This window comes from Trachinotus anak, unplaced genomic scaffold (genome assembly GCF_046630095.1).
Source record: "Trachinotus anak isolate AG129_WGS33_773 ecotype Australia unplaced genomic scaffold, CSIRO_AGI_Tana_v1 ptg000010l, whole genome shotgun sequence".
In the NCBI taxonomy this organism is placed as follows: Eukaryota; Metazoa; Chordata; class Actinopteri; order Carangiformes; family Carangidae; genus Trachinotus; species Trachinotus anak.
Genome location: NW_027273861.1, coordinates 15,222,511 through 15,234,869, shown reverse-complemented (window position 1 = coordinate 15,234,869; position 12,359 = coordinate 15,222,511). Strand labels below are relative to the sequence as shown.

Sequence of the window (12,359 nt, the reverse complement as noted above, 5' to 3'; positions counted from 1 at the left end):
GAACCAGAAACAGCCAATGACATGTACCTTGCCCCAAGAAAGAAAGAAAGAAAGAAAGAAAGAAGGAAAGTAAGAGGGGTACCAGAAACCTTGTCTCATAAGACCCTCTTACGGGGGCCTCTGTTCTGTCTGCATACATAACCTGTGTAAAGCAGCTAGAACATTTCCTTTGAATCTGGCTTCTGGGAGCCACTTTTAAATAATGCAACTCAAAGTTTGAAGATCCACAGTGTTACTTAATAAAATACAAAAAAAAACTGAGCAAATGCCGCTTCATTAATAGTGTGATTAAGGTGATTTATTTCCCTAATTTTAAACTGTTCTACCTGCTCACTTGCTTTGAACTAAGTTAATGTACCGAGACCTTGTGGACTTGTGCAACAGATCATCTAAAACACAAATATCTAAAATAGGCAATTGTAGGCCAAAGGTTAAAGCACTGATAAACAAGTTAAATGTACATTCACTGATTTCAGAACTGTTATATTTCAGCTATTCTGTATGTACTGTGAATGTGTTTTATTTGAGGCACTCATTCATTTATTCATTCAAACTGAGATAATGCTACACTAGTAAATTACTATATGGCCCTGTGCATTATGTGCTATGACAGAATGATCCTCTTTTCTCCTGCCATTCAATTCCACCATACTGCCATTTATGCTTTTATGCTTTAATCGATAACAAAGGTAAAGATTTGCCTTGAACATACTGATTTAAAATGAATTTATAAGTTATCCCTTCAGTCAATGTACCTCTGTAAACTGGGTTTAATAAAAATTTTTACTTATTGTTTATGAACTTTATTCTGCAGATATAAAACGTGTGTAAACTGTGATGTTAGGGGAGTTTTCCTCCTTTACATTTCTGCTCAAATGCAACAGCACTCTACAACAATTGCATCAATTAAAAACAAATCCTTATTACTCCATTAATACCATTTTTACGACGAGGTCATTAGGTAGTTTACAGGGGGATCTCTCTCTCTCTCTCTCTCTCTCTCTCTCCCCGTGTCTGGCAGAGCATCACGGTACTGTTTAGATTACACGCTGTTATACTATTAAAATCCAACTCCCTAATTCATTGATGAAAAACACCACATGGAATAAACACCGTGCAATAGAGAAGATGACCACACTTGAGTCCGATCTGGGGCTAAAGACCAATGTAGGCTAATCCACCACCTATAAAGAGACTTCTTAGCGTCGGCGGCTAATTTGTTTACGTTCAAGCTGCAGCTGCGCTGTGTATGAGTGTGTGTGTGTGTGTGTGTGTGTTATTGTTGTCAGTGTGTGTCTGTCGCCATGAGAGGCCTAACTGCGCTCACAGGGCCAATCCTGCTACTCCCAGTTTAGACCCGCTGCAGCAGACCACCCTCGTCCAGTTACAGCGACTAATCTGGCCCTGGGGCTGGCGCATCCGACGCAGGCCGCTAAGATATGTACCTTTAAGAGACAGCACCGGGAGGGGGGTTTGAGGGGCTGGGGGGGGGGCTCTACGGAAGAATATCAATTATTAGTGCGCCGCCACGCATACGCAACAACAGAAATTACTAGCTCCTTAATTAGACCCTGTACGAAGCTTTACGCATGCGCCAAAATGAAGGTCCCGTGACTAAAACTACCACCTTTATTTAAAAACATAAAAACAGTAAAATATTCATACTATCTTCTGAGTCCCATTACCCCCATTATTCCACCAGGGACCTAAAACTGCCTCAGTAACCACGAAGTTACTTATATTTGTCTCATTACAGTTTATTTTAGACCGTCTGCACTCACCATAATATTCCTGTTGTAATTAATAGTGTTTATATCGACCTGTTTGGGATGTTGATGGCTGCCTTTATCGTATTTATCGTAGTTTATCCTGTTGTAATGATGACATTTAGAACTTGTAAACTATAAAGCAGTACGGCATTTATTTCAAGTTAACACGTCCCTAAATTTGTTCTGTCACTATGTTAGGTGGCATTAGGTGCAGTTGTACACAGTGAAGTTGGATGATATGTGTAACATGAGAGATACTAACATTTCTTGGAAAATATATATATATTTTTTTTTTTTTAATGAGAAAAACAGAAATACTTACTTTCTCCATTTATTAGTCCACACTGGCATATAATGCAGGTGCAGATGATAAAAAACACAATTTGTGCTCGCAGCTTTAGCGTCCACCGCCTCATTTTGACTTGAGGATAAGTTGTGCTCTCCTCTTGAAGCTTCTCAAAAAAAAAAAAAAAACTCCAATTTTGAGAGAGAAATGGTATTTCAAAAGGCGCTGGAATATCAAAAGTAAAAAAAAAAAAATCTTAAAACTGAAGGTCCAATAAAGACAACCGATTCAAGGTTGCCCCCCGTAAGCCGGGGGGGTTGGTATTGGATTTATGAGTATCTTCCCAGCCGAGTCTGTGATGTATGTGAGCCCTGGAAAAAATGCAGACCACTAAATAACGTGATCTTGGGTCCTGGTAACACATGTGCGAGTAAAAATCTTCATTGTCCATAAGTGAAGGCGCCAGTCCACGTTCATCTGTTTAATTTTGGAGCTGCACCGAACCGAGAGAGAAATAATAGTATTATTAATATCCCAAACGCAGAGGGCTAGTTTGGAGATCCCCGGAGGAGGTCCACTGGCCCCGGGCTCATTTCTCTGCAATGCACTGCTCCAGTGAGGGAAGACCCACTTCGAAAACAAATTGCAAGAAGTATTTTTCCGATGCACCGCGATAACAAGCAGCCTCCTCCTCTGTTCCTCCAGCAGACAGGGGCTGAAAGTTGTGGATGTCGCCCAATACAGGACCCGAGATCGAGGGGCTGACAGGGTTTGCGCTCCCTCTTCTGAAGTCCACAGGTCTTTATGTTACTCCTGCCTGCTAGTATCTCCTCAGAAGCTCACCCCTTTTTAAGACAGATGGGAGCACATCCCAGGAAACACCTCCGAGCAGCTACGTGCAGGAAAAACGTGCAGCGATTCAGCTTTCCCTACCACGACCCTCCTCTGAACTCCTTCACCCCCGCTGACCACCACGCCGCAAACGAATGAACACCCATAAAACGACAAAACGAGAGGGAGGGGGGGGACAAAGACGAAAAACTTAGGAGGTAAACGTTACTTCTTTCTCCGTCCACAGTGGGGTAAAAAAAGGGGGGGGGGTATCGGCTCCGTTTGACCTGCACACCGCTGTGAAGTGAGAAAAGTCCTCCCCACGCCGCCCGTTTCTTTCCCTCAGATTAACGTTAGCTGGTGGGGAACGGCTAACGTTAGCTAGCTAATCCAAAACAAACGAGCTTTCAGCGTCGGCGATAGAGTTACAAACAAAATAAGAGGAAAAACCACACACGCGCACATAAAAGTGAGTATCCCGTCTCCGATAATCAAAAAAGGATGAGGTAAACACACATAAAAACACTTAAAAAAAAAAAAAAGACGGGTCAAGTGTAAAAACTTGGATTCCCGTTCCGCTTAGCGATGGCTCTCCCTCAGGTTCCCCCTCTCTCCGTCTCTCTCTCCGCGAGTCTCTCCACCAGTAAACAAGTCCTGCCAGTCACCTCAGCTGGGCCACACGTGGTCTGCGGCAAAACACGGACCGGATAACAGCTCACACAGCCACCGGGGCTCGGATCTGGACTGTCTGAACGTCGCTGGTGTCAGAGCCCCGGTGCTCTTTGTCAGGGAAGAGGTGAAGACATAACAACACGTTTAAAAACTGGAAAAGATTTAAAAATAATGATAATAAAAAATTTAAAAAAAAAATATATATATATATATATGTCGAGCAGTAGACTCCTTTTTCTGATAAAATAATATATGTTTAATTTCACCTGTTAAATTGTTTAGTTAATATTCACCACATTTGATTGTTTGGTAAAGAGAAATGTTTCCATTTTTATGAATGCAGATTGTGGGCAAAATCATAGAAACATAGTAACCCAGCAATAAGTTTTAGGCTGCAAATAGCAATTTATTTTTAATTAATTGTTTATTTAATTAATTAATGGTTTTGTCTATAGCAAGCCAGAAAAGATTGACACATTTGAAGTCTTGATTTAAGTGGCTACACTTATTGTATGCATAATCTGTCTACATCAATTTGTGGATTCACGGATAAGCTTTGTGCCATATTTCTGCCATTATCTACATTGGCCTTAATATGAAGAGATGGCACAGTGTCAGCTGAAATATAATAAAAGGTTTTTGTTTTTTTTTATTCTAAAGTGAGATGAGAGAAGCTGTAGAGAGAGGTTGAAAAATAAACTTGTCAGGGCTCTCTAGTGGCATGTTTCTAAATTACTGTTAAAAAAAAAATCTTTAACATCTCTGTACAGCAATGTCTTTTCAGCTCGTCAGCTGCTATTACTATTTCATGATCATTTTACTTTTTTTCCCCATATTTTCCTTGTGACTTTGTCATAGACCATTGCAATTGTGGGCAAAACAAAGTTGCTGTGTGTCATAGAGCAGTGTAAACATTACACCCTCTCTTGGCCCTGCAGCCAGGAAAGAAAATACCTGTCTGCAATAATGAAGGCACACATAGTTCCCTCACATTTGCATAGCAAATATCCTCATAGTGAAACCTGTCTTATTGATTGAACCTAACTGCACACAAAACCTGGAGGTTCTTCACGCTGACACTTAAGGCATGGCTGCACCTGACCACATTTCTTACCTGACCCTGAGACCTACTGACTCAGAATAGAATAGATTAGAATAGAGCGGAACATTTTCTTCTTGTTTATCACACAGGGGTGCAGTTTGTGTGCTTGGATGGGCACATACTGCTGTACTCTGCTAAGAGCTTGTGGAGCAGGCTTATTGTTAATCTGAGGAATGTTGTTACCCAGTGAACAGAGTAAATGAGGTATTAGTGAGATTAAATGTCACAGGTCTGAAGGACTAAGGGTTGTGGAATCTAGTCAAAACAGATCTCTTTATGGTAGTCACGCTGTCTGACGCCAACCGGAGGCACACACAGTCTCTCTTCTCTTTTTCTTCTTTTCTCTTCTCTTCTCGTGCTCTTATTCCCCTCACACACTTGTCCCACTTCCTCTCAGGTGCTGCACATAACAGCAATTTCTTTCCTTTTTCAGTGGGAGTAGAGGAATTTGAGTGAATGGCTTTTTATCCCACTAACCTACCTAGAGGGCTGTTACATGAGTCTACACATGCAGCCCTGGTGCAGCACTATAGCCCTGCTCATGCACTGTTGTACTACAACTTCATTTCAGTAGGTGGCACTAAAAATAACTCCAGCCAGCTCACTTACACCAAATGTCAAACAGGGACAAAGGGATACATCATTGTAAATAAATAGGATTAAATCTGACCAGAGAGGCGAGCGTGGGGAGCTTTGGGCTATGTCGGATAAACACAGTGTGGTTCTGTCAACATGTATGTTGTATTCCGAGGCTGTAGGGAGCTGTATCTGGTAGTGTTCTCCACTGTGAACATGGATATGATATGTATCATGTAAATGTTGACACCTCTTTTTATCAAGAGCTCTGGTGCAGAATTGGGATGTTTCCACCTGGCATTAGGTCAGTTACTCAGACTGGAGGATATGCAGATACTGTATGTGAATGCCAGAGATGGTTGTAATCCAGCTGTTGAGGAAAAAGCTGCAGATTCAGCGCTCGCCACAACTGAAAGGTATTCCTCAAGCCCCCAAATGTACCAATTCATATTGGTTTTTCTGAAGTTTATTTTTATGGCAAGACAGCATATATCCATGTATAAAAATGTCAGCAGCGGCAACATAAAAGACATGAATTCCTTTCATCAGTGTCTCTTTTGTTTGTTTGAGTCCAGCAAAGCACAAAGAATCAAGTGCAAAATAGTGTACAAATCAACATATTGTTTTCAGTCATGCAGAATATTCTCTTCAAAACCCTAAAACTTCCTTAAGCACAAAACACAAGTCTCTGTCAAAGCTAAATAACAAGGCTGGAGTTAACACAGTGCCTTTGGTTTTTAGTTTTGAATAATAATGAATAATATCTTGATTAGGCATTAGCCTCATCAACCAAGGAGCACTCAATATAGCAATAGATGACAGCTCCTTGGAGAGCTGCAGACATTCAATACACACAAACAAGTAAATGAATTACAAATGCACATATTTGCATTTCCTCCTCCTGCCTCACAACATAAACCTTTGTAACTTTAACTCCTACTACATATTACATCTGTTTCTCCCTCTTTGACACACAGATGCAGAAGGCAAAACACACTCTCTGCAGTCATCTCTGCTGCACTCTGTAAATGGAGGGATTAATATGTTTGAATGGAGAGAGTGTCTTTCTTTTGTTGGTGTGGAACGCTCAGTAATTAGCTGCCTGGGGAGCCAGGAAGCAGGAGCCTCTGTACAGCCTGTGTGTGCCTGTGTACATGCTGTATGCATGAGGGCATCTGTGTGTATGTGTGAGATAGACTATGTCCGCCAAGGAGAGGGTCATGAGTTTAAACAGACAAAGCAGTCCTGGATTATCCTCTTCAAACGGCTCCCTGTGATAGTGATTTACACTTTTAGCACTTGCTGTTCCTGCACTTCGGGCCCTGTAGCCTGCAGCTGAGACAAACAGCGGGCTCTCTCACACTGTCTCTCAATCACACAATCACAGTCCAAACCCGTGTATCGCCATTTAAGTGAGAGATTATTCCCCTCATGCCGAGGTGCTGCACATCACTTATTATATGACAGAACTTCTGCACACATGTGACACAGGAAAAGGGAGTCTACACAGTATATACGACAGGATATGCATTATCTGCGACAAAAGGAAGTTCTATATATTTGGTACATCTGCAGAAAATATCTGCATGAAATCAATTAATTTTCTCTTTATCTTTCATAAGCAACTAAGCTTCAGACATATCCTGCATGCAAAACACTGACCTGTGTTATTACACTCACTGTGATGTGGAACAGATTGGCTCTTCTTCGTGTACAGGTGCAGTATGTTGTGGGGTGCGGTGGAGGTCGGGGTGTCACTGGGTCACAGACATTGTCATTTTGTGGCTTTTATTTAAAATTGTAAAATAACTCATCAACATCATCATCATCATGCTTGAATAAATAGCCATTACACACAAATTATCATATCACATCGTAGGAACACGTATCTGTACTGTTTAGTCTGCTTGTAGATTAGATTGCTTCTAATTTCGAACATTGTAATCGGCTCCTCACTAATGCATACTTATACTTTGCACCAGCCTTTGTTTAATTCTTCCTACTTTTACTTGATGGTATTATATTCCAGTCTGTGGATTTTATTACACACTCTGTTTTTGCTGCTACAAATGCAATAACTGTATTTCATGCTGCAACACTGTTATCTGCAGACAAAAGACAGTTTATCCACTAATTCCATTCCCTCAAGTGTGATTTTTGATTCATTTTTTTAAATTACATATTTCCCTGTCTCATCATTTCATTTGTGACTAGTTTTGTCACAGTACACTTCTTAGTTACTATTTATGCTAGTATTTAATACTTTTTATTTTTGGTATTTCTGCTTCATTTTGTGTACAGAAGATCATTTATGTAGTATTGTAGTTTTTAACCGTGCAAGCTGCATCGCTCTAGTGGATGGCAATGTCCATCTCTGGGTGGATAGGTCCATAACTATGGTTGAAAATAATATCTCAACAACTATTTGATGGATCGCCATCAAGTTTTTATACAGATATTCATGGTCCCTAGAGGATGAATCGTACTGACTTTGGTGATCACCTATAGTGCCACTATGAGGTTGACATATTTGATTATAAGTGAAATGCCTCAACTCTTTTTACATGGATTGCCACGAAATTTCCTCCAGTCATTCATGTTCCCCTCAGGGAGAATTGTATGAACTTTGGTGATTCCCTAAATTTACATCTAGCTCCACCATCAGATCAAAATTTTAATTTGTCCAATAATTTGGTTTATGACTAAATAGCTGCAAAACTAATGACATTGCTATCAGCTTCAGCTTCAGCTGTGCCTCACAGAGCCTCTTGCATCATTGTACTGTTGCTTATCTATACATGTATCTGTTTGTGTACTTTTGCTGCTGCAACACTTAAAGTTCAAGTTTGTCTTATCTATATATAATATATTTACAGCAAACTGTGTGCATATCTATTTCAGTATATGTGCTGAGCACCTTGGGCGAGGAAATTTCCTCAAGGAGGAATAAAGTTCAGAGTGAAGTTGAATGGATCGAACTGGTCCCTGATGATCCAGGAGCAGTGGAGGAACAGCCCACTTGTCTGCATGTGCAACAGTTTACTTGAAATGGGATCAGTGAGGAAGATGAGGAGAGCTGCTGGCTATGACAGTAGATGTCAGACTAAGCCATTGACTAAGACTAAGCCAAGAACACCATGGTCGGCTCAGCACTGTGATCATGTGCCCTATGATGCGTTCAGTGATCCGATAAATCTCACTCAGACCACACAATTTATGATGATAATCCATGTTGATAACAGCTGCCTTTCAGGTCATCAGATTGATCCATCCAGTACGTCTGAACTCTCTGTGATCAACCGCTAATGAAACTGTAACCAAGGATACACTGTGCCATCTATAGAGCAGCTTGATATGCATTCCAGGGGATTTATGAATCACAGAGTACATACTGTATATCAATCAGCCTTTCAGACGACAAGTTTCTCACTGTACTGTCAGATTCAGACACAAGTCATGCATGCACATTTCAAGTACACTGTATCTGCATTTCCCATTCCACATTAACTCTCCTCAAGGCTTAAGATTCATGTTTCAATGATTCATTACCATGTTAAGCTGTGTGTGTGTGTGTGTGTGTGTGTGTGTGTGTGTGTGTGTGTGTGTGTGTGTGTGTGTGTGTGCGTGTGAAATAGCAAGCTGCTCCTGATGTTAGACAAAATGTTTTGAAGTGAAGAATTTACAGTGAACGTGACAAAAGTCACTCTGGAATACATAACCTTGTTCCTGACATCCATCATCCTTTTTGTTCTATATGTCATGCTGACCAAGTGAATTCTTCAATCACTCAAAGATAAGATAAAGAAAGACGTATAGCAGTTTATTTTTTTAACGGAAAGGTTTCCTCTCTGAGACAGCTCTATCTCTGTCACAATGTCCTGAACTACATAGCACCCTTCAGTAAATGCAGCCGCCGCCCCTGTTAAACTCTGCTCCATTATGTCCGTTGTGTGTATCCCTGTGTGTTCACCCCTGGCCTGTGTGTAAGACACTTAACCCTGGTCCATCCCGGGGAGCCTTGTTTTCCCACACATGGGCCACAACACACTTATCTATAAACAGATTAGACTGCCAAGGTCACTTCTGCTGGCCACTCCTCTCTTTCCGTGTACAAACTTTCATCACCTGCTCTTTTCCTTCATACTTTCAAGACTGAACCCACTTCTACATATACATCTTCCTTTCTTTCCCCTTTTTCTCTGTCCTCTCCCCATTTTTGTTCCCCACTCTTTTCTATTTTTCCCCGCTCCTCCGCTCCTGACCTCTACCCTATCTGTTTCTTTTCTCACACTGATGGGCAGTTCAGGGGGCCATGGGGCCATGTACATGGCTAAAGGATTAGTTTCATCATTGATAAGGAAGTGGGGAGGAGTGTTGCATGGCGAGATTGAACCTGAATGCCCTTCCTGAGAGGATGTGTCAGTGACAGCTTTATCCACGTATTGTCAGAGTGACAGCGAGAGCAACACATCCAGAGAGAGAGGCCCAGTAATCACATGGGACAGTCAAGGTCAGGCCAATGTCACAGGTCCCTGAGCAGCGCAGGCTCAGGGGGAAAAGGTGTGTTGTCTTCAGGAAGACAGTGTGTGCTGCACAATATCAAAGTATGGCTCTCGTGCTTCCCTCATACTGGGAATGTGGGGACACTGTTGTTTTGTTGCTTCCTTTTGCACGTAAATGTGTTCACGTGCATGGACACATGCCATGAGCACAGCTCCCACTAGAGGAAAAGTTACATAGGCTACCACATACAAACTGTGATGCTTTACTCTTTTTAATGATTCCACCAAAAAAAAAAAAAAAGAAAAAAAAAAGAAATATAGAACAAGAAGGACTGGGACAGTTTGTAATAGTAACATTTAACAATACATTTTCAGCACGCAGGGAAAACATGATCTACTGCACTGTGAAAAGTATTTGAGGCTCAAAATCAGCATTTAGTTATATTTTCAGACAGATCTCTTCATCAGCTTTGCTTTTTGATACCATACTCACATCAGAACTTAATGTGAGTATTTGTGCACCTTCACGTTGCAGTGCAGTGATGTTTCCGTGTGAAAATAAGAATAATGAATCTCCCCATTGCATCTTTTGTCACTGTTTTAGAAATTTTTCTGGAAGTGAGTGTCAGTTTGTTAAAAGAAAGAACACGTAGATCACAACATTAGTATAATTGTAGTCACTTGTTTCAGCAAAACTAAATGTCAGGAAAATCAAATCTAAAACTAATTATGTGAGAAAAACAGGTGGAATGACTTCATCTTTTTATATTTTTTTTCCACCTTTCTTTTAGCAAAATCTAATTTTAAGACTAATAATTGACCAATTGATTTGTTAGGATGAAGCTTTTCTGCATGGTGGTGTGGTTAACTTGGTAGCCACTATTCTTTCCATTAATAACATTGATAATGTATTAATATATTGTCTTATATCCAGAATTAGGTTAATGATTCAATGGATGAAATCTACTGTAGATGCAGTCAGGTCATTCTGTAAAATCATTTATAGTTTATGATTGTGAGCAGATCAGAGTGGGGATAAAAATTCCCAGGATTCCAGTGACAGCAGGACCTGAGAGTGACACTCTGTGTCCTCCCTGAATGGATATGTGCTCCATGGATTTAGATATCCAGAAAAGTACATGCCATATCCAAATGATTTAATGAGTGATGAGAAAAGAATGTCTGTTCTTCACAGAATAACAGTTTATCTGCCATGAACTTTGTATGTCAAGATTTTCGTGCCATGAACTGGCCTCCATTTGCAGGAATTAGTGTCATTTCAAAGAGGACAAATTCCTCATGGCCTGAACTGATATATATGCGTAGATATGTGGGTTGTTGATGATACACATTAAATGTTGCTGGATATGCAAATTAAACTGCTCCATCTTATCAACAATTTCAGATAATATCATGCACAATTTCTGCCCCCTTTCCAAGCAATAACTTGAGTGTTATGTGAAAACTGGTACAACTGGTACAAACATTTGAATCACAGTGTACACAGAACACACTGCACTGACAAAGTTGTAAACATTTATTGGATACATATTGTGCATTAACCATGCACCTGAAATTTAACATGTGTTTGTTAAATGTGTGTTTTCTTGACCACTGAGCTACGCAGGAAATTGTTTGGAAATATGTAGATTTAACCTTGTATCTTAGAAAATGACAAACGTGCAGTGGGAATGTTAATAATCTCAGCAACCTATAAATAGTGTACAGCAGAGATAATGACTGGAACAAAAGTACTTAACGCAGAAGTATTCCTGTAAAATATATTTACAGAAAGAGACAGAGACAGAGGCTTAAGGAGGTCAAAGTGCAGAACATATTTTCTCTCTGGCACAGGGATCAACTGAGACCAAGTAAGAGAAAGGGGAAACACTTAATTACTTCCTGAGAGGGAGGCATGGTTGTGGGATAAATGCAGCAGCATTGTATTAGTGTTTACAGAGGAAACAACTCCAGCCACACACCACCCATCCTGGACGTTGCAAACACCACATCCAAGGTGAGAACTACTTCTTCTGAGAGGATCAAAGACAGATTGCAACGTTCATGACACCATCAATTACAGGGGAGCGAGAGACTAACTGCTACTTTTGATAGTAACCTGGCCCGGCGTCTGCACAACTGCTTCCCCCAGTGAACCTTCTCTTCCTCAAAACAAAATTAGACGTAACATGGCTGCCAAACGAACTGCCACAGTCATTGATTAGTTTCCTCTTCCGTCTGCCTTTTACTATTGTTATTGACCTGGTGGAATGAAGTCTGAGTACTGGCTCCAAGCTGTTGTCAGTTGTTTGACAGAGAGGTTTGAGCGTGTGTTTGTGTGTGTGTGGCCTCTTCTTTTTCATCCCAGAGGAGCAGGAGCGGGGAAGGCAAACATCAAGGCTTTAACTATTCACTCTTTCCCAAGTCCTATTTCCAGCCACAGCCCTGAGGCGTGCTACTTCAACATCCTGCGACTCAGGCCTGACTGACCACAGCGCTGCTCTGCGACCCCGGGGCCAGCGCTCTGCACACTGAGAATGGGAGGGACTGGGTGGCTGTGTTGTGTCTTGAAACTTCCCAGAATGACGGTAATAAAAACAGTGTTTGTTTATGTTCTCACA

General features: G+C 40.9%; 1 protein-coding gene across 1 annotated transcript in view; it reads right to left on the bottom strand.

Moving 5' to 3' along the window:
• insrb (insulin receptor b) overlaps positions 1 to 3,528 on the bottom strand; it is an 82,936-nt gene extending 79,408 nt beyond the window's left edge. Inside the window, exon 1 of the mRNA XM_071487862.1 lies at positions 2,092 to 3,528. Coding sequence (XP_071343963.1) covers positions 2,092 to 2,185 — 94 coding nt within the window. The 5' untranslated portion in view covers positions 2,186 to 3,528. The remainder of the gene's footprint in view (positions 1 to 2,091) is intronic.
• Between the last annotated feature and the right edge of the window lie 8,831 nt (positions 3,529 to 12,359).